Here is a 23,480-nt window from a genome sequence, read left to right as displayed (position 1 = left end):
TCAAATAATAAAACATAAACAAAATAAAAATAACATTTGTTCCACATTTACAGGGCTTGATAAACACATTAATACATCAATGATTATAATTTAAACAGATAATATATAATATTCTGAAATGGGCAAATATGCAAAGCGAGTACTTTAAGTATATTAAGATGCCAAACGTTTGTACTTTTAATAAGGAAACATTTTGAATGCCGGACTTTTAACAGTGTATTCCCACTCTCTGTTACTTAAGTAAAAGATCTGAGTACTTCTCTCACCTCTGCTTATTGGTTATTTAAACTAGTTTGAAATACTGTATATCAACTATATGTATGTACTGGTTGAATTATGTTCCTTTGAAAAAGTGGTACGGACTATTACGGCTGAACAGTAAAACTGAAAAACACTGAAGACTATACAGTTGCTTTTAATTTGTGTACACAAATTACATTAATTATACAAAGATAATATCCATAAAGTATCACATGTAGAAAAATAATTACATATTTTTTACATTGCTGCGTATATTGGTATATCTGACTCAGTCATTCACATGCAGGACCTTACATTCCATGTCCTCATCAATGTTATATAATCTGAAAGAAACATTTAAAATATGCTGATTCACTTATCAAGTGATGCAAATCCTGATGGATGATAAAGCAGCATTTGTTCAATCATTACACAAAGTTTCCCCAAAGATTTAATTTACTAATGGCAACCCTGATCCTTTCTTTTTTAACAATGGCTTTCTTATATTTTCATATATAAGAATACCTTTATCTTTCCCACAGAGGGGAAATGTACAAATTTGATTATGAACTGATCATGATCTTTGCTGTCTGATTTAGTTATAAGGTCTATGAAATTACATCAGGCTTTATTGAGGGTTGCACTCTGCCATATCCAGCCAATGGCCATCAGCTGGCCTCGGGTAGCCCTGACTGAGTCTTGGGGAGATGTGAGGTTAGTGATGGCCGCCCACAGTGCTGGCAGATGGGTTGTATGGTGCGATGACACAGAAGACACAGCCTGCCTCCTGGAAAGCTTGCCTCATTTCCACCTAGTGGGCAAAACATAGACTGCATTTAACAGCATTGATTCACAAATAAAGAATTTGCAAACTATAACTGGTTAATTACTCTTAAATCTTAAGACTTCAAGTTTTTACTTGATTTGAATCTCGACATGTTTCTTTATATTACTGACGAACTTTGACACTGCATGCTGAAAAAATATTTGTGGATTATTTTGAATAACCTTGTTGAACGAGCGTTTTTGTTGTTTCATTGTTTACATGCTCAAATTCTGCAAAAATGTTAAAAAGGTATCAAAAAAAGGAAAACTATTTTACTTCAGATTTGAAGTCATCTAAAAACATGCGTTAGTGCAAGACATATAACTTGCTTTACATGGAAGTATGTTCACTATCGTACAGCTGATTTGTTTTTTCAAATGATTTTTTTGACACAAGAACTTATTGCTTTTGGGATTGAGCCAAAAGGTAGTAGAAACATTTGCCATAAACACTGCATCAGGTAGAGTATCATTGGAAAAAATAACAAATTCATTAATTAAGGGTTAATAAAGCCAACACAAATCAAAGTGGAACAATCTTTCATATCTTTCCTTCAGCAGAGAATCCTAACGATGATTTCTCTTGATTTCATCAGAAACTAGACTCATGGTTTCAGAGGTTTAGAATGTGCTCTCTGAATACAAGTCACTTTCTGATCTGTCACATCAGAGAACATGGCTTAGTTCATCTATTTTTTATTTATTTGTTCATTCCACTCATGGGAATTATAAAACAAAATATGTACACTTTACGTATTTTTTATAACCCATGGAGAAAAGGTTAATAGAGAAGAACATCTTATTTAAACTTCCCTTTTAATCAAAAAAATAAAATTACATTTTATTATTAATATATTTCATATTAATCGAGTCAGTCACAGCTGCTTACAAATACAGAAACCAAAATCAAAAATCAATCTTCTGTACCTTCGGCTACCTGACATCTTCATTCTGTCTAATTTGAATTTCTTTATACATTTTCCTAAACCTAAAGATGTTCTTACAGCCCTTTAAATAATTTGGTTATGAATTCCACAGTTTAACCCCAACTACGGAGATACACAGCTGCTTTAAAGTAGTCTGTGCATACTGATGCTTAAAGTTACATTTCCTCCTATGTTGCTCTTCTTCTGAAGTTAAAACAAATTAGTTTTGTTCATTTTCTGGCCGTGTTCTATTTTTTGCTTTATGCATTACGAAAAAGGTCTATAATTCCATTAAATCTTACTCAAACAGCCTTGACTCAATAAACAGTGTATTGGTGTGTTCTAGGGGAAGTGCATTAAGCAAAATGCTCACTACTTTTTTCTGTAGTGTCAATAAAGGATTTAAATTACTCATATCTAATTGAGTACAAATCTTACATAGTGTACTCTTACCAGTTTCTCTTCATCCAGACACAGACCCACCACAGCCCCCCCACTGCCGGGTAACTTCACCGCCGATCCAAACTGCAACAAGCAGTAAAACTTCATGAATGCATAAACAGAAAAACACTCTGCACAGATGGAGAGGGTTAAAAGAGTGAATCAATAAATAATGCTTCCTCTTAGCAGGTGGATGAACCTTTCAGTACCCACCTGCCTCGCCAGCTGAACCATCTTCAGGTTCCCCGGACCCAGACAGTCATCAGTGTACACAGACCTGTGGAATATGTTGTTACTTAGCTAAGAGTGAACCTGTAGAACCTGCACATGCACATCAAAATATACCGTTTACCTCCGCAGCTCAAAGTTCTGGTCCATCAGTTGAGTCAGACGCCTCCAGTCTCGTTCCTGTAGAGCCGTCCTGAGGGGAGAACAATTATAATCAGCTTCAAATATAATGGTCCCATCTCTGAAATGCCACAACATAGTAAAACATGTAAAACTTGCCCAGTTTGACAAGATTTTACACAACAAGTCAAGAATCCCTTGGTCCTCTCTCCGTTTCTTCGTCCGTTCCTTTGTCCGCCCATCTTCAACCGCTTGTCCTGATACTGATTGTTCAGAAAGCAGTTCCAGCACAAGGATCCAAACTTCCCTTTACCTAGCATCAACCAGCTCTGATAGGGGGATTCCAAGGCACTCCCAATCCAGTGTGGAGCTATAAACCCTCCACCTGGTCCTGGGTTTGCCCATAGGTCTCCTCACAGATGGACGTGCTCGAAACACCCCCCTGGGGAGGCAGCCAAGTGGCTTCTTTACTGGGTGACAGAACCGGCGCAACTGGCTCCTTTCTACGCAAAGGAGTAGCGGTTCCAGTCCGAGTTCCTTCAGGATGATTGAACTTCTCACTTTATCCATAAGGGGGAGTCACCCTCTGAAGGAAACCCATTTTGGTTGACCAAATCCGCAATCTCGTTCTTTAACCATAGGTGAGAGTAGGAACGAAGATGGTCAGGTAGATTGAGAGCTCTGCCTTCTGGCTCAGAACTGTGCGGTAAAGCAACTCCTATATTGCTTCAGATTCTCCGGCGCATCTCACCCCCATTCAAGAACAATAACCCAAGATAATTGAACTCCTTTACTTGGGGTAAGGACTCATTCCCTCCTCGGATTAAGGGTTCATGAATACCAAAGTAATTTCACGACAGTTGAAAAAAAGCCAGACATGCGTAATTGTAATCTGGCTTTTGCCCTGTATGTTTAATCAAACCTCCAGTGCTATTTATTGCATACATTTCAAAGTACACTTCAAAGTACTCAAACTCACCTTGCTTGATCAGTGAGCTCAGCAAAACTCTTCATGGCCTCGACAACCAGAGGCTCCCCTGTGGAAAGACAAAGCAGCATGAACGCTAACTGCATTTTGTTATGCCAGGTCTTCTACTCTGAAGACTTTGACAATAAACTTCAATCTAATCTAAACTAAGACATGACTGATTTTACCAATGATGATACTGTGACATGTTTCATGCTTTAATGTCCAAAAAGCTCTTTATTTTTCTCATACTGCCTGTGCTGCAGCAACTCCCTCTGGAGGGAACAGGGATTTTAGCCTTTGAAGACCATTTACACGCACACAAACCTTTATAGCACACTATAGGAAAGGGAAAACCAAAAAAAGCCCAATAGGGCCTCTTTAATTAACAAAGAAGACCTGCAAAGTCATTTTTCATAAGAAGACTCACCACTCAGCCAGCGCTGTCTGATGTTGCTGTGGATGCGTCCAGAGTCGCTGGGGTCGCTCAGGTAAGCCAACCAAAACTGTGGGAGCCCACTCATGTCCATAGAAACATAGTTCCCTGACAACAGGAAACACACATTAGGAAAGAGATGTCCTTGTACCATGTAACCTCCACAGACAGATGGTGACTTCAATACCGTAGCCCTGCTCTTCCATGAGCTTCTTGCTGAAATCCATGTAGACTAAGCCTTCATACACCTGTCAAGGCAAAGGGGTACTCAAATTAAGTTAAGAGACATGGTTTGATGTGGTGACGGTACATTTGTGGAGAGTTTATTTCTTTACTTGCCTGAACAACTCTGTCCTGCAGGCCCGCCGTGATGAAGAGCTCATCAGTCTCCACGTTGAGGATGAAGTTGGCACGGATCGGCTTCGGGAGATCCTGGAGTGTCAAATAAATAACTACATAAACATGTTAAAGACACAATGCCTTTTATGTCATTTTGACATTTATTTATATTTTTGTTTTTGTTTGAGTCTTTGTTTGACTAATATGTAAGAGCCATATTAAGGAAGGGTCATGTTTGGGTTTAATCCATCACAATTGTTTGTTATTGTGTTTGTGCCATAGGTTGTCACAGTCCTATCTTTAAAAATAATATATAACTTGGATAAATGTGTATTATGCCTGCCGTGGGTGACTTTTTGAAATGATACTTTGCAATGAGATTCATAAATAAAGAAATGAACGTGAAGGTGGCCCGGAATAACTGTATTATATTGGGCATCGGGACTTTGAAGATAAAATCTTGTGAATTTGGTCTAATTAGAAAAAAACTAAAATATAATGGCAGTAATGTTTTTACCGGCCGCTTCTGTTGTGTGATAAGGTTGATTCCTTTGCAAGAAAAGCCATGTAGTTCCAAGAAAAGACAATATTTCTCAGAGTTTTTCTTCTCTTAAATGTGTGACTTTTATCTGAGATATTATTTTTCCATTGCCTCCATTGACTGTGTATTTGTTGTTCTTCGTGTTATGTAATAATGGTCCTAAAGGATTTTTTGTAACTTAATGAGATACGACAAATCCTTACATTTTCTGTAATGTTGTAGAACTTCATGAGACACTTCAGGGTAGCTGAGACGATGGCACTGTGAAATGAGAGGAAGGTAAATTATTTTATTGAAAAGCATAGAAAATGATCTACAATTGTCTTATACAAATCATCAAACAGAATTTTTTACCTGCTTCCAGCGAGGCCCTGCAGTAAATAAGAGACAGATAATTTCATCATGACGGAACATTTTCACATTAGGGCTATACAATGATTGTTTTCCAGTATTTGAATGGATGCTCACCACTTGCCGAGGAATGTTGGTGTCATACTTCAGTGTGAAGTTCTGCTTTGTCAAAGCAATGCTGTAGTGAAAAAACAAACACACAGCAGACATTGGGTAGTATTATCAGTGTGACTGTTAAAGAGGAAGATGAGGTATCCATATTTGCATAATAGTTTAAAAAAATCTGAACTCTAACTCTATCCATAACTAGAGTCATAACTCAAGTCTGAACACAATGATGTCTTACAATAGAAAAAGAGGTGCTGCGGCACAGGCAGTACTAGACATATAAAGAGCTTTTTGAACATTAATGCATGGAAACATGTCACAATAGAGGCACAAAATACAAATATGAACCTGAAATTGAGCATAATAGCTCTCTTAAAGAAAATATGTAATAATTGTTTTTGTTTATTAACCATTTCATTCCAAAAAAATTGGAAAATGTTATAGCAGTATCTATGGTGAAAAAGATACACAAAGTTGGAGGTGAAAAAGGATGATGTAATTAAATAATTTATCGAGTGACTAACCCTTGTTTGGAGCAGAACTGGTAGAACTTCTTGCAGGTGGCCTGCAGCAAACGCAGACCTCCCAGGTACCTAAAGTAGGTGGGTCAGGGTTAGAAAAGAACAATTAGACAAAGCCTTAACATAACTTGTGTCATTTTTCTTATTTCACGTGTACGCACCCTTCCTTCCTGCTGATGCAGAACAGATCTTGCAAGCTTCCAAACTCTGTGGGGTCGTTGAGGGGATGAGGGACTAAAACCTACCGAGTCACAGAAGTTCACAAACGTTTTCCACAATATTTCCCAGATTAAGTTCTATTTTTTTTACTTCTGAATGTGTGAGTGTTACCAAAGTCTGGCTCTCCACTAGAGTGACCTCCGCCCAGAAGTTAGAGATGGACATGGCGATGGTTTTCCCATTGAAGCCGTCTGAGGGGTTCCCCATCAATCCAACCCTGAGAATCACCATATATATGGAAATCAGTTTTTATAGTGTCTTTCAGGTTGCAGGGCTCTTGTTGTGAGGTAGGAAGAAGAGGGAAAGTGAGAGTATGTTGTGCTGAGGTTTTCTTACCGGGCGAATGATCTGTATGTGATTGGTTTAGCAGGATTGTCTTGTTGCTTGGTGGAGTAGTGGGTGAGCCACTTGGTGTAGTCTGACAGGCCCTGATATTTCAAGAGGAAGAAAGAAAAGTTGTTAGAACGACTAAAGGGGCTTGAATTGAATCACAGGATACTATATTACATCAGAAATAACATGCATGGCCACTCTTCGAGATTGAGAGTTACATTATATTCACAAATGAATAAAGTGACCAAAACAACCTTTAAGAAACAAAGTTTGGCTCTAAATATAGGCAAAAAACGATGTTTAGAATCAAAATAAACCTCTCGTGATCATCACTTAAATCAAAGGGACAGCCACGCAGTCACTTTAAGACCATAAAGAGACCCTATTGTGCTTTCCTCCCCCCTTTCCTGTAGTGTGTTATATAGGTTTCTGTGTAGGTAAATGGTCTGCTCATGCTAAAATCCCAAAGTTCCATCAAGAGGGAGTTTAACTCCCCTACACTCCCCCCTAACACCCCCACACCCCACTGAAACGCCTCTGTTGGACTGAAGTGAGGTAGAATACAAACCACTTGTCCAATGAGCTGGAAGCCTGTAGGAAGCTTCATCCCAAACACATCCAGTTGCTTTTCATTGATGAGCCACTCCTGAAGAAAAATGAACCACAAATGATTATTACTTTATTCATTCATGACAATGCCAGTAAAGTGGGACTAATTATATTAACTTAATTTAACTTAATTAAGAGTCAAATTTTGACAAAGAATAGTTTAATCAAAATGAAAATCAAAGTCATAATTGTCCACAAACCCATTTTTTAATGATTACAGGTAATCACACAAAGGCAAGATTTGAATTAATCAACCCCATTCAATATGTTACTCGTAGGGCTCCACAATTATTGCAAAATGTTATCAAAATCACATATGGACCGGTGCAATATTTTAATTGTGGGAAGCACAATATTTGTCAATAGCTTAATATGTGTCAAATATTATTTAAAAGATAACTATTATGGAGCTGCAGCGATATCCCAGCTTACAAATCTACACACCTGCCAAAACATATTTATTGGGTACAAATCACGCTGTAATCATTTATTGTATTTTTCAATGATAATGAGAACAATAATTCCGAAATGAACAAGGGAATCTTCACTTAACATTTGGTTAGTAGACTAACACTCCAGTTTAATATTGTGAGGGGGCAACATTAACAGTTAATAACTTGATTGGTTATTGGAACCTTGTGTTCCTGGTAGGGTCTCCCATGGAAAATTGGTCTCAGGTAAGGGGCCAGACTAAGATTGGTTCAAAAGACCTCATGGAAAACATACTTGAAAGCGAGGATACCCGGCCCGGAGGAAGTCCGGGGTCCCCTTCTGGAGCCAGGCCCAGAAGGAGGACTCGTGGGCGAGCGTCTGGTGGCCGGGCTTGCCACAGAGCCCGGCCGGGCACAGCCCGAATAAGCAACGTGGGCAACACCTCCGCTTCTCCGTCCCACGGGCCAACCACCTACGGGATACAGCGATGGGGTTGGGTGCGCGGCCAGAAGGGTGGCATTGAAAGCAAAGGGTCTCGACAGACCACACCCGGGCAGCAGAAGCTGGCTTTGGGGACGTGGAATGTCACCTCTCTGGGGGGAAAGGAGCCGGAGCTTGTGCGGGAGGTGGAGCGTTACCAGTTGGATCTGGTGGGGCTCACCTCTGCGCACAGCGTCGGTAAAGGAATCTTACTTCTTGATAGGGGTTGGACTCTATTCTTCTCCGGAGTTGCACAAGGTGTGAGGCACCGAGCGGGTGTGGGGATACTCAAAAGCCCCCAGTTGAGTGCCGCTTTGTTGGAGTTTACCCCAGTGGACGACAGGGTCGCCTCCCTACGCCTGCGGGTCATGGGGGGGAAAACTCTGACTTTTGTGTGGGTTTATGCACCAAACAGCAGTTCAGAGTATTCGGCCTTCTTGGAGACCCTGAAAAGAGTTCTGTATGGGGCTCCTGAAGGGGACTTCTTAGTCTTGCTGGGAGACTTCAACGCACACGTTGGCAATGATGGAGACACTTGGAGGGGCGTGATTGGGAGGAACGGCCCCCCCAATCTGAACCTGAGTGGTGGTTTGTTACTGGACTTCTGTGCTAGTCATGGATTGGCCATAACAAACACCATGTTCGAACATAAGGATGCTCATAAGTGTATGTGGTACCAGAGCACCCTAGGCAGAAGGTCCATGATCGATTTTGTTATCGTATCATCGGACCTGAGGCCGCATGTTCTGGACACTCGGGTGAAGAGAGGGGCGGAGTTGTCAACTGATCACCATCTGGTGGTGAGTTGGGTCGAGTGGCAGGGGAAGCCTCTGGACAGACCTGGTAAACCCAAATGTGTAGTGCGGGTGAACTGGGAACGTCTGGAGGAATCCGAAGTCCAGGAGGCCTTCAACTCACACCTCTGGCAGAGCTTTTCAGGCATCCCTGTGGAGGCTGAGGACATTGAACCAGAGTGGGCGGTGTTCAAAGCCACTATTGCTGAAGCTGCGGCGGGGAGCTGCGGTCTCAAGGTCTTAGGTGCCTCAAGGGGCGGTAACCCTCGAACCTCCTGGTGGACACCAGTGGTCAGGGAAGCCGTCCGACTGAAGAAGGAGGACTTCCGGGATACGTTATCCCTGGGTACTCCTGACGCAGTTGCAAGGTATCGACAGGCCTGAAGGGCAGCAGCCTCAGCCGTGACCGAGGCAAAACAGCGAGTGTGGGAGAAGTTCGGAGAAGCCATGGAAAAGGACTTTCGGTCGGCATCAAAGTTGTTCTTGAAAACCGTCCGACACCTCAGGAGGGGGAAGCAGGGAACCATCCAAGCTGTGTACAGTAAGGATGGGACGCTGTTGACCTCAACTGATAGTGTGTTAGGGCGGTGGAAGGAACACTTTGAGGAACTCCTGAATCCGACAACTCCACCCTCTATGTTAGAGGCGGAGCTGGAGTATGAAGGGGGATCAACTCCAATCTCATGGGGGGAAGTCACTGATGTAGTCAAACAACTCCACAGTGGCAAAGCCCCGGGGGTGGATGAGATCCGCCCAGAAATGCTGAAGGCTCTGGGTGTTGAGGGACTGTCATGGTTGACACGTCTCATCAACATTGCGTGGAAGTCGGAAACAGTACCGAAGGAGTGGCAGACCTGGGTGGTGGTTCTCCTTTTCAAAAAGGGGGATCAGAGGGTGTGTGCCAATTACAGAGGCATCACACTACTCAGCCTCCCCGGGAAAGTTTACTCGAAGGTGCTGGAAAGTAGGGTCCGGCCGATTGTCGAACCTCAGATTGAAGAGGAACAATGCGGATTTCGTCCTGGTCGTGGAACGACGGACCAGCTTTTTACTCTTGCAAAGATCCTGGAGGGGGCCTGGGAGTACGCTCATCCGGTCTACATGTGCTTTGTGGATTTGGAGAAGGCGTATGACCGGGTTCCCAGGGAGATACTGTGGGAGGTGCTGCGGGAGTACGGGGTGAGGGGGTCTCTAGTCAGGGCCATCCAATCTCTGTACTCCCAAAGTGAGAGCTGTGTCCGTGTCCTCGGCAGCACGTCGGACCAATTTCCGGTGAGGGTTGGCCTCCGCCAGGGCTGCGCTTTGTCACGAATCCTGTTTGTGATATTCATGGACAGGATTTCGAGTTGTAGTCGTGGGGGAGGGGGTCTACAGTTCGGTGGGCTAAGGATTGCACCACTGCTTTTTGCAGATGATGTTGTCCTAATGGCTTCATCGGTCTGTGACCTTCAGCACTCACTGGATCGGTTCGCGGCCGAGTGTGAAGCGGCTGGGATGAGAATCAGCACCTCCAAATCTGAGGCCCTGGTTCTCAGCAGGAAACCGATGGACTGGAATGAAGCCTTACCCCAAGTGAAGGAGTTCAAGTATCTCGGGGTCTTGATCTTGAGTGAGGGAACAATGGAGCGTGAGATGGGCCGGAGAATCGGAGCAGCGGGAGCGGTACTGCAGTCGCTTTACCGCACCGTTGTGACGAAAAGAGAGCTGAGCCAGAAGGCAAAGCTCTCTGTCTACTGGGCCATCTTTGTTCCTACCCTCACCTATGGTCATGAAGGATGGGTCATGACCGAAAGAACGAGATCGCGGATACAAGCGGCCGAAATGGGATTTCTCCGCAGGGTGGCTGGCATCTCCCTTAGGGATAAGGTGAGAAGTTCAGTCATCCGGGAGGGACTCGGAGTAGAACCGCTGCTCCTTCGCGTTGAAAGGAGCCAGTTGAGGTGGTTCGGGCACCTAGTGAGGATGCCACCTGGGCGCCTCCCTAGGGAGGTGTTCCAGGCACGTCCAGCTAGGAAGAGACCGAAGGGTAGACCTAGGACCTGTTGGAGGGATTATATGTCTTCGCTGGCCTGGGAGTGCCTTGGAATCCCCCAGTCAGAGCTGGTTGATGTGGCCAGGGAAAGAGAAGTTTGGGGCTCTCTGCTGGAGCTGTTACCTCCGCAACCCTGACGGAAAAGCGGGTGAAGATGGATGGATGGATGGATGGATGAACTTGATCGGAAAACACACTTTTTTTTTTTTTTTCCAAATATTTTATTGAGATTTTCAAATATACAAACAGACAACGTATAACAAAACAATAAAATGATAAGCAAAAGACAGCAGACGGCAGACAGCACCACACTAACATCATGTCATATATGGGTCAGTACAGACAGATAAAATATTCTGGAATGAGGGGTTAAACCGAAGAGGGAATGAAAGCAAAGTAACAACATAGGGAAACAGCCTTTAGCAGTCACTCCCACTCTAGGGGCCACCAGGAGGACTCCAGACCAGGGCGTGGCGCCCCCCTTTTAAGATATCAGAGACACTGAGGGGAATATGGTCAAAAAAGGGTTGCCACAGCCTATCAAAGGAACTTTCATTACCCTTCAAGACTGCGCTCAGCCACTCCATTGGTAAGACTTTGAAAATCTCCCCGCGCCACTGGTGTACAGTAGGAGGCCTAGGCTTGATCCACTGAAATAAAATACACCTCCTTGCCAAAAGTAGAAGCTTGAACAGAAGTTTTTCCTGCATGTATGGCATAGACAAGTCATCATTCACAATATTCAACAAAAAGAGACCAGGCTCCTTATTTACATCTTTGTTAAAGATCTTGCCAAGTTCCCTTGCTACCCTTTCCCAGAATTTAGATATGAGGGGGCACTCCCAGACACAGTGAAAGTATGAGCCTATGCCTGTTTTACACTTGGTACATAGAGGAGAGATCTCTGGGTCAATAACATTGAGGAACTGGGGTGTGCGCTGAAGCCTGTGAAGGATTCTATACTGACTTTCAGTGAGTCTATTGCAAAGAAAAGTTTTCCCTATTGACTCCAAGGCATCAGACCATTTCTCCTCCTCAAGCTCAAGTCCCAGATCTCTCTCCCATACATTTATGATCTTGTCAATATTAACTGTGTTGACTGATTGTAGCTTTCCATAAAAGTGAGAAATGAAATTCTTAATGCCCTGGTAATGTAATAAAAAAGATTCTATAAGAGTAGCTATTGGTTTATCTATTGGGAAACTCAGATTGTTAATAAAATGCCTGACCTGCAGGAAGCCAAAGAATTGATTGGATGGGATATCAAATTTTGCCCTAAGTTGTTCGAATGATAGCAACGTATCGGACACAAACAGGTCACCAATAGTTTTAACCCCTTTATCATACCAGCTCTGGAAAATGGTCGTGCCCAACCCTGGAGGGAAGGCACTGTTTTGGGTTATGGGGTGCAAGATTGTGGAGTATCCCTTTCTACCAACCATTTTCACAATGTCTCTCCATGTTCTAATTGTACTCACCATCATTAGGCTATTTTTCACCTCAGATGGAAGCCGGGAAGCATCACATGTGACTAGGCTGAGTAGAGATATAGAGGGACAGTGCCAAGCATCTATGTGGGTTTCTCCACCAGGGTCTAAGAAGTGTCTCAGCCAACCTGACACAATTTGTGCGTGACAGGCCCAATTGTAGAACTGGAAGTTGGGGAGGGCGAGACCCCCCCTTTCTTTGGGCAGCTGTAACGTTTTCATTCTGAGGCGTGGCCTCTTACCGTGCCATATAAACTTGGAGACAGATCTTTCAATGTCGTTAAAGACGATTTCCTTATCGTTAGAGGGAGCATCCGCATAGGGTAGAGCAACCTTGGGAGGATATTCATTTTAATCAGGTTTATTCTACCCATCCAAGATAATGGGAGATCGAACCATCTATTTAAGTCTGTCTTTATTGTAGTGACAATTGAAGCAAAATTTAGCTTGTAGAGGCTACTCAAATCAGCTGCAATCTTCACGCCTAGATAGGTGAAACTAGATTCCGACCATTTAAAGGGGAAGTTTACCAACGCATTCCTGGTCCCGAAGTTACCTAACGGTAAAGCCTCAGATTTATCATAGTTGATTTTATAGCCCGAGAAGCTGCCGAAGGTGTCTATAGTTGATATAAGAGCCGGAATAGAGACCTCAGGTTGTTTTAGAAAAAGAATTATGTCGTCAGCATATAGTGCCAGCTTATGTACAACGCCTCCAAGATTGACTCCAAAAATCCCACTATGGCAACGTATGGCTTCAGCTAAGGGTTCGAGGGCCAATGCGAACAGCAGAGGGGACAGTGGGCACCCTTGTCTTGTGCCCCTTCCCAGATGGAAAACCTCCGATGCACAGCCATTGACTAATACCCTAGCCATAGGGGAACAATATAGCACCTTCACCCACTTAATAAATGTAACCCCTAACCCAAATTTCTCAAGTACATTGAAAAGAAAATCAAATTCAACTCTATCAAAAGCTTTGGCCGCATCGAGAGAGACGCAAAGCATTCTGTCTCCCGTTGAGTGGGCATACTGCAATACATTAATAAGGCGCCGAACATTTGTTTGAGAGGACCTGTTCAAGATAAACCCTGTCTGATCGGGGTTGATTAATGTGGGCAACAAAGCCTCCAGTCTCCTGGCTAGCAGCTTTGACAGTATCTTACAATCAACCCCAATCAGACTTATTGGTCTGTAAGATGAGCAGCAATCCGAAGGTTTATTTGTCTTTAAGATGAGTGCTATATTGGCCAAATTAAGCGTCTGTGGCAATGAACCTTTATCAAAAGAATCCACATACATTCTGGTAAGCGGACCAACAATTAAAGCAGCCATCTTCTTAAAGAACAGAGGGCAGAACCCGTCAGGACCACCGGCCTTACCCCCTTGCAATGACATGATTGACTCAGATACTTCTTCTTCTGTAATGGGAAGACATAGAGTGTTCCTGCTCTCATCAGAGAGAGATGGCAAATTAATATGCTCGAGGAACCTATTCCTATCCTCTGTATTATCAGAGAGGTCTGAAGAGTATAAGTTTTGATAGAAGTCTTTCATAATTTCAGTCATCTGCTTGGTTTGAAAGTGTTGCACTCCTCTACTGTCCTTTAATGAAGAAATTAAATTGGAGTCAGTCCTACCCCTTGCTAGACGAGCTAATAGTCTGCCTGGTTTGTTGGCGGACTCAAACAAACGATGCTTGGCATAGAAGATAGCCGCTCCCGCTTTCTGAGTGAGGAGATGGTCAAGGGCCGAGCGAGCTGCATCTAACTTTAGTAACACTGAATTAGAAGAGGACAGTTTAAAATCCCGTTCCAGATCAGATATGTGCTGTTCTAGCTCTATTTGTTGCTTGAGTGATTCCTTCTTTTTAGCAGACGTATATGATATGATCGCACCTCTCAAGTATGCCTTAGCAGTCTCCCATACTGTAGATGCTGACACGTCAGGAGTTTCGTTGATGGAGAAAAAGAGTTTTAACTGCTCCTCTAAGTATTTAAGAAAACTGGTATTACTAAGCAGAGCTGGATTTAGGCGCCAGTGTCGTGATGCTGGATCATAGTAAGGAGGAGAAAATTCAAGATAAACAGGTGAGTGATCTGAGAGAGCAGTTGCCTTGATGGAGCATAGTTTAACCCTATCCAGAGCCTGCCTTGATGTAAAAAAATAGTCAATTCTGGAAAATGAGCCGTGTGGGCGGGAGAAAAAAGTGTAATCTCTAGCTTTAGGATTAAGTGTCCTCCAGGTGTCAAATAAATTCAGATCACAACAAAGCTCTTTAGTAGCCTCTGCCATCTTTGAAAGGCGGGAGGTCTTGGAGGGGTTGTGATCCAACACAGGGTCTAAGCAGGTATTTAAATCTCCCCCTAATATTGTAAGATGTGAGATATCAGAAGATAGATCCGCCAGCAATTTGGAGTAGAAAGACATTTCAAATGTATTGGGAGAGTATACACACCCCAATGTAAGACGCTCCCCATACAAAAAACCTGTAATCAAAACACATCTCCCCTCAGAATCTTTTGTGCATTTCTCTAAAGTAAAGGGTAACTTTTTATGGAGCAATATAGCTACTCCACGACTCTTAGAGTTAAAGGAGGAGTAGAAAACTTGGCCAACCCAATCCCTTCTTAATTTTAAGTGTTCAAGATCAGAAAGGTGAGTCTCTTGTAAAAATGCTATATGAGCTGCATCCTTTTTGAGCGAGGAGAGAACCTTGCGTCTTTTAATTACATTGTCAAGCCCCTTAACATTCCACGTGATAATCTTAGTTACACTCATTGATATTGGGCTAGTTTATGCAATATGCACACTACGTCTGTAACCGTGACTGATAGCCTACTTATTAAAACGCATAGCAGTAAAGATTGAATACATGTCGCTAAGATCACACACAACGCATCAGTGGCGGGATGACCGTCTGCAGAGATATGATCAACATTAACGTTAAGCAAGCGACAAGAGGTGGTGCTGTCAAACAAAAAACGGCCGTACTTGAACCGCGGCCCATGTAACAATACCCCAACTGGGGTCAGAAACAGACAAATGTAAAGAGTTATTAACAAAAATAAACTTTTAAGAAAGTAAAAATAAAACACCCAAAGGGTAGCACAGCAGTCCGCGACACCGAAAGAGGTCATCACTACGGAGAGGGAAAAAGGACTAAACAAAAACTCTCCATGCAGCCCCCGCGCCCATACAAAGGCTACCCTGCCCGTTTTCTAAATACATTATCATTGGCTAGTTAGTTGAAAATAAAATGAAAAAGGCAGTAAAAGATAGTTGCAACGTGTCCAAAACTAATAATGCCTACTTACATGTACAAGGATATAGCAAGCCCCAGTGCATGCCAGGCTCACCGGTAACATATTACTCCAAAGAACCGTCCACAAACGTTTGTGCCTCATATGCATTTTCAAATGTATGCTCGGACCCTCTGTAGTTGACGACGAGCCTGGCAGGATACCGCATCGCGAACCTTATCTTCTTATCCAGAGGTTTTTGGCAGACATCATTGAAGGAGCGACGTTTCTCTCGAACAGCCAGGGACAGATCTTGAGCGATGTAGATAGGGGAACCCGCATATTCCAGATTCTGCGCCTTCTTCGCCGCCGACAGAATTTTCATCTTGTCCCGCGAGTTGTGAAGCTTGATAATCACTGGACGAGGACGATTACCCTTTGGTCCGAAGCTCCGGTGGGCTCGGTCGATTTTAATGCGACCCTTCGCAGTGGAAAGCCCAAGGGCTGTTGGTAGCCAGGACTCAAAGAACTGAATAGAGTTGTTGCCTTCGGCATTCTCCTTAAAATTGAGGATTCTTATGTTGTCCCGTCGGCTCCGGTTTTCCCCCTCGTCCAGTCTTTGAGCCATACCCGCACTACACTTCTCCATCTCCTTGAGCCGTTGTTCCATGGTGGCCAATTGGTCCTCCACATTGGAGACCCGCTGTTCTGCCTCGCCGATACGTTTGGACTGATCATCTAGGCGGCTCGTAATTTTGTCTAGGGTGTCAGAGAACTTGGATAGTTTCTGTTCCATAACCTCACCAATATTCTTGGTGACTTCTCTCATAATAGCAGAAATGTCCAATGCACTCGCATCAGTCATGGTGCTAGCATTAGCTAATGGCGGCGCCACAGCTAGTATCGAAGCATGGTCAGAGATTTTCGGCTGAGTCTGTCTCTGCTTCGATGGTTTTTCTTTCTGTGATTGTCCGCTTGACTTCATTGTCGTGAGTTACACCGGGGTTGCGAAATTTGGGCAAGAAAACAGCACAATGGCTAAATAATTTGCAATAAATGTTACATGGGCACGGGAGCTCTGCGAAAACACAGCCTTCAGCCAACCATCGTCACGTGACCGAAAACACACTTTTTGAATTAACACTTACGAACCCAGAATCGTCCGAAGGATGCCCGAGGCTGCACGTGGAGGAAGTCGGAAAGGTGGGACAGTGTCTCTCTCTGGAGACAGTAAAACACAACGCTGGCCAGCCGGGACGCTGTGAGCCCGTCCTGCGGTTTCTCCAAGAAGCATGTTATCCTGATTCAAAAAACTACAATAGATTAAAATCAAATCTGCAATAAAATGAAACTGCCTCACACAAAGTACTTTTTAAAGGTAGACTATGAGACATTTCTGCATTAAAATGTCTTAAAAATATCCTGTTAGTGACACTTTCCTAAATTAAAAGGATTTAATACATAACGAGATTTTTCATTTTGATAAAGGTAAGGGTCCATTGCATCTGGTTTTCTGTGAAGGTGTCAGTTTGCCCTTGAGCATGCGTAAGTGTAATTCTGCTGTTAGGCAAGCCGTATCTAATGGACTATTTATGCAGTTTAAAGCTACATTGTTACAATACATTTTTAGACCTTGGTTGTTTGGTACCATATATTTGATAAACACAGAGAATTTTCAGCATTGGAGACCTGGGTCTTAAATTATCAGAGCAAAAAGTTAGCAAACATTAGCGGTAGCTGAGATCGCTCTCGCTTTGATAAGTTATTTTCCCCTAGTATTGAAGAAGTACTGATTTTAATAGGCTATATTGGTTTTAATTAGTTTTCACCTTGATATGTCCAAACTTGGCTTCCAGTAAAACCTATATACCGATAAACACTAACAGAATCCATATCATTAGGAGTAGAAGAAGCAATCATGGTACAGGCAGCACCTCCAATGATCCAAGGCTATTTCAGCACGCCACTAAACTCTGTCATCTGGTATTGTTTTGATAGAGACCCCTAGTGGCAGAAAATAACATACTGTGCATACTTTAGATTACACAAGCTGAAGAGATTTTTTAATTTGGTTCTTTGATATTAAAATCAGTAAATACCCAACTTGTGAATGTCCAAAGCTTCTATGTGGCATAAAAATGGCGTTTGCTACAAACAATTAAAATAAGCTACTAAACGTCCTCAAGCCAACACAAGTCCACCTTCAGCCTAGCGGTGGGGTAGTGCGAATGTGCTGTAGCTTTGTTTATAGCCTAACGTATTATTCCTGCCAATTGCATTATTGCTTAAAAAATCACAAAGCATTTTTTCTGCAATATACTGAAATCCAATGGGGAAATCTCATTGATATTTGACGAGGGAGCTCTTGGGATGCTACCTTTCGAGTTGGCCTTCAAAAATACACAACTTCTCTATTTTATTGAACTAAAGGTAAATAACTTCTTCTCACCTGTGGGTGTCGGGGCAAACTTCCACTATGCCCCTGGAGCTGCTTTTCTCACTTTCCTCAAGCTCGTAGTATATGATCAGTTCTCCAGGCTGCAACACACACACACACAAAGGGAAGGGAGGCTCATGACTTTAAAAAAAACATTTTACCATGATAAAAACTCTTAGCACACACTCGGTTGTATACTTGTATGTCCACTTAATAGATGAAATCGTATTGTGGTGAATCACCTCTGACCTGAAGAAGCGGATCACTTGAGCAATGTCAAAGTTCTGGTCTGCACAAAGCATGTCTCCTGCAATCTGCTCCCACAAAGACAAAACCGTCACTGAAACACATCCATTAAATTCTATTCAACAAGCATACACCCAGTCAACATAATGAAATCAAACTACGCAGCAGGGTTGGGTAACAACGGATGAATGTATAATCAGAATAACATGATTCGATAACCAAAAACAGAGTATCTATTCGCTCGATTACATCTTAAAAGGTTGCAATAAGATAATAGCCACATGGTACGAATGGTATTGGGTTTCATATAATAATAATAATAATAATAATAATAATAATAATAATAATAATAATAATAATAATAATAAGCAAATGTTTAAATGTTAAAGAATGCTTGGAATTTATAGAAGAGTTATCCACTTGGTGTTGGGAGAAAGAATTACATACTGTATGTGTCGAACTCTCTACACTCTATGGTGGCTGCTTCCACTTTTTGTAGTATGAGGTGCAATATTTGCTGTTATTGAAGTTTTATAAATTAAATCCAAAAGCGGTCGGAAAAGATTAAAGGGGCCCTACAATGCTCAATTTCAGGTTCATGTTTTTGACATGTTTCCATGCATTAATGTTCAAAAAGTTCTTCATCTTTCTCATACTGCCTGTGCTGCAGCACCTCTTTTCACCCTCTGTCTGAAACCAGAGCCCAGTCTGCTCTGATTAGTAAGCTGGCTGGTTATGTTATGTGCTGGTCAACCGTTTAGAGTTGTCCCGCCCCTTAGCCTGTTACGTTCAATTTGTTGGAGTGTTTTCGAGGGACACAGGGATATAAGCCTTTGCAGACCATTTACATGCACAAAAACCTATAAAACACAGTACAGTTTTTTTAAAATAGACATGCTCCAACACCAATAGCAGATGAATTCATCATACCACCATGATGTCGTCCTGCAGCTTGCGGCTGCGGATGGCCAGCTCCAGATCAGCCACAGCTCCGAGGCGGTCCTCCAACGTCGTGCTGCCGTCATTCACGATGTTTTCAACTGGGAAGTCGTTAGCTGTTGCCCAGCGCTCATAGTACTTATACCTTGTTGTTGAAACACAATGAGAATGGAGCCACCGGAATTTAGAGCACTCACTTAATAATAATAATTGTGAGTTTTGTAAATTCAAAATTGCCAAATATGTGTATCTCAAGTGAATGCATTAGGCTTCCGTATTCCAAATAAGCACCAAATGGGTACGTTAGAACTCACTTGTCCGCATTAGTCACCAAATACACTTCTGTGAACAGCTGTCGCCTGGATAGAAACCAGAAGAAGTTAAATAGTCAATGTTTTTTAAATAAATAAAAATCAGGAATTAGGGGTTATCATGTTAGGGCTACTTGCCACTGTCACGCACATGTTGACGGTTTCCCACCAAAAGTCCAGGATTTTCCTTCCTCCAACGCCAGGAAGTAAAGCCTTTGGTACTCCAGTAAGGTGGCTGTATAAGCCTGTTTCATCATTCTGGGAGAGTAGAGGTGGAATAAATAAGTGAATTCAAATACAGGATACTCAACTAAATATACTATGATGACAGTATATAGATGGAATGTACAAATGCTAGTCTAGAACAGGATTTTGGCTTTCCGACTAAAAGAATTTTGCTAAATTCCAACATTGCTGATACTCCACTTACATATAGTATACATAAAACACAGTATTTTCTCAGTTCTCAGAAGAGGTAAAAGTATTAACTAGTGTAAAAATACCAAGATACAAGTTAAAGTCCTGCATTCCCGTTTTGATTGCATTTAATGCAATTAGAGTATGTGGGAGATAAACTACCTCTGGAGGGAACTTTGGGATTTAAGCCTTTGCAGACCATTTACATGCACAGAGTAACAATCAGACATGTGGACTCGAGTCACATGACTTGGACTCGAGTCAGACTCGAGTCATGATTTTAATGACTTCAGACTTGACTTGATCAAATTCGGCATGACTTGCGACTCGACTTGGACTTGAATACTATTAACTCGAGACTTGACTCGGACTTTGCCTCTTTTACTTGTAATGACTTGACATGCCTCGAGTCAAAAGCTAAATTTCCTGATCATGGACATCCTTCCCTGCAATGCGAACCTGCGAAGCCCCAAAGACCGCAAAGTGAGAGAGCCGGCAGGCAAGTGCGAGCAATGCAATCATGTGGTGGATTTTGGCCTTTTTGGATTGGATCAGGGACCTAACCAGCGTGATTGGATAATCCCCGGGTTTCCCCTCATTAATATTCACGATTTCCCCGGATTTCATCTACGGAAAAGATGCAATTGTGCCACGGAAGGGAAGCCTAGTCGAGAGCTGTCCGTCTGGTCTGCGTCTCTCTCAGTTGCAATTGGCAGGTTTAAGATCCAGATTAGGTTCATGGTTGTGAATTATCTATGTAAATCGACTCTATAGATAACACGTTCATTCTACATGTTGAATGATGATAGCGTAATACAAATATAGGCTATACATACAATGACAAAACTGCCGTGGGCGATATGTTATCCGTATCCTTTGTTAAAATTAATGTTCAATAGCTCTATGCCAATGGGAACAACAGAACGTGCGCATTACATATGGACCAATGCGACACGTTCATTACGGCTGTGGACCGATAAACACTCAGTACCGTACGCACACCAACCGGCATTTGCGTGTTTAACACCTTGTTTAACACTGGCGTTACCGCCGCTTAACTTAAATAATGAAGAACTGCTTTTAATTACGACTTGGCCGAGATCTTAACGTGCTGTTCATGCGTTTCCCATGAATAGCCTACTACTATAACTCGGAGCGGAGCAGGATATAATGCGCATGTGCGACGTTGCTAGGCAACGTGTACAAAGGCTGGGGGGGTGGGGGGGGATGCCCCCAGACCCCCCAGACCCCCCTACAACGGTTTAGTTTGTCACCTTTTTCAGCCCTTCTGAGTTTGCAGGTATGTACACAAATAACTAAGATTAGGGAGGTGTACTCTGTCTCTCTCTCTGTCTGTCTGTCTCTCAAGCGCCTACCCCCAGCACCTTTCATTGTGTGTAGTCATGCTGCTTAATTGTTATGCAGATTAAACATTGTTTTATTGAAATATTAGGTTTCTTTGTGATTTAAGCAAAATGTTGACCTACTGTAACTGGCATCCACTGAAGCATCAATGCCAGTTACATGCATCCACACAGTCCATGCCTCACTAGTCAAGGCGCTTTACCAACTTTAGGATGACAGTGGTGCCTTCCGTGCTCATACATTTCTAACCCACCATTCACACACAATACTTTGAAGGTCTTTGGGCGCATGCGTATATACAGATATATAAAATATATGCATAGTTTAATCTGTATGTATAAAAAAATACTGAAGATTAGGTTGATATGTTGAAATTGTGTGATCGTTAGTCTGATAATGGCATTATTAAGTGAAGAGTACATGATGACTTGTTCAGGACTCGAAGAAGCTTGGGACTTGGACTTGGACTCGACTTGGCTTTGGTGTTACTTGGACTTGGACTCGACTTGCCCTTCTCTGTCTTTACTTGGGACTTGACTTGGACTTGACTGCTGAGACTTGGGACTTACTTGGGACTTGCCAAACAGTGACTTGGTCCCACCTCTGGTAACAATTAAATGAAGAAGTGGAGTATGAGTATTAGGTAGAATAAAAAATAGAAGTAGTACACAAGTAAATCACAAGTACCTCAAAATTGTAAAAGTCCTTGAGTAAATTGACGTAATAACAGTCCGCTACAGTACAGTTTGTGTTAGTAAAGGTCAGCACTGGACTCCCATTCTCAGTGTATGTGTTTCTTTGTTTAATGTATAATTCTATATATATTTTTAAATGGGATAAGAATTCACGTGGGGTTGTATGATCCGTACAGGCTTATATGTTGCAATTGTGGTTAGCTTTGTGACTGGTTACATTACATAACGTCAAACAAACTCTGGTGTTCCTAAACACAACACGTCCCCCTCTAACGTTACTTTGGAGAACATCATGTGCCGAACTAAAATAATTTAACTTCTATTTTTCTCGGTGATTATACGTAATTGTTAACAAAAAAGTTAATGTTGTCATGTTAAACATACGAATAATAATTTGGCATGTATAAGGAATAATTTGGCATGTATAAATAATTTAATTCCACCACAATGAAAGATGGGTTAACGGCGGTCCAGAGCTAGGTTCAATATTAAAAATGTAATTTAATACAGATTATCAGAAACATTGTTGGGTCACATGTACGCCGAATGTACCTGAACATCCTTGTGAGTATGTGCATGTGTTACGTGTTGGTCTAACAGGTAAACAGGCTAGCCAACTTGTAAATAAATTGTAAATTGCGCGATTCTGTAAGGTAGTTTGGCGCACCGTTACGGCTATACCGAATCCGAACTTTGCACTCCTTCAGTTTATCTCCTTTCTCCTGCAACATTCAAGCTACTCACCTTAATTTGAGCCTCTAAAACGGTGCCGTGGCCCGCTACCAACAGTATACAGATCATTGGTGAAACTTCACTGTGTCGTTATGGTGTTTTTAGGTCAATAAGAATAGTGTCAGAGGTTGAAAATATCTTCGATATCTTAAACTGCTTAATTTCCCAGCGTCAGTGAAGAAACGTACTTCCGCAAAGATCCTTCACAATAAAACACCCATGAGCTTTTTAGTAATTCTTCCTGGTAGAGCAATACAAACAAAACAGTGGTGGAAGAAGTACTCACATGTTATTACTTCAGATAAAGTAGCAATACTAAACCATAAGAATATTCTGTTACAGGAGTCCTGCACTCAAAATGTTACTTCAATAAACCACAAAGGCATTGCCATCGAATTATACTGAAAGTACCACATTGTTATGTCTAATTTCCCATAAGAGTCATAAATGAATAACTGGATGATGATCAGTTGTGGAAGTATCCAGATCCTTTACTTAAGTAAAAGCCGCAATACATTAATGTTACAATATTATTAAATATATGACGTTATTAGATTGTTAATATTGCTGTATAAGCATTATTTTACTGTTGTAGACTATAATATATTGTACAATTTTACTTTTTTGTCCCTTAAACAGTTAGTCCACTTGTTGAATGTTTAAAGATG

General features: G+C 42.1%; 1 protein-coding gene across 2 annotated transcripts; it reads right to left on the bottom strand.

The window, feature by feature from the left end:
* Positions 1-399: 399 nt before the first annotated feature.
* gkup (glucuronokinase with putative uridyl pyrophosphorylase) lies at positions 400-23,000 on the bottom strand. 2 transcript variants are annotated; one of them, XM_063906244.1, is made up of 23 exons: positions 22,825-23,000; positions 19,755-19,861; positions 19,607-19,651; positions 19,284-19,437; positions 18,350-18,421; positions 18,120-18,208; positions 16,823-16,970; positions 7,164-7,241; positions 6,599-6,690; positions 6,374-6,479; positions 6,205-6,284; positions 6,047-6,115; positions 5,532-5,592; positions 5,418-5,434; positions 5,267-5,324; positions 4,523-4,615; positions 4,371-4,431; positions 4,178-4,291; positions 3,760-3,817; positions 2,785-2,853; positions 2,646-2,709; positions 2,445-2,516; positions 400-1,051 (listed from the first exon to the last, which is right to left on the bottom strand). In XM_063906244.1, the coding sequence occupies exons 1-23, from the start codon at positions 22,879-22,881 to the stop codon at positions 956-958; spliced, it is 1,860 nt and encodes a 619-aa protein (XP_063762314.1). In that variant the 5' UTR covers positions 22,882-23,000; the 3' UTR covers positions 400-955. The 2 variants fall into 2 exon arrangements, with proteins under 2 accessions (XP_063762314.1, XP_063762315.1); XM_063906245.1 differs by having other exon boundaries at positions 19,742-19,861; positions 22,825-22,928.
* Between the last annotated feature and the right edge of the window lie 480 nt (positions 23,001-23,480).

This window comes from Eleginops maclovinus, chromosome 18 (assembly GCF_036324505.1).
Source record: "Eleginops maclovinus isolate JMC-PN-2008 ecotype Puerto Natales chromosome 18, JC_Emac_rtc_rv5, whole genome shotgun sequence".
Lineage (NCBI taxonomy): Eukaryota > Metazoa > Chordata > Actinopteri > Perciformes > Eleginopidae > Eleginops > Eleginops maclovinus.
The sequence above is the reverse complement of the archived record's forward strand: the minus strand, read 5'-3'. Positions and strand labels throughout refer to the sequence as shown.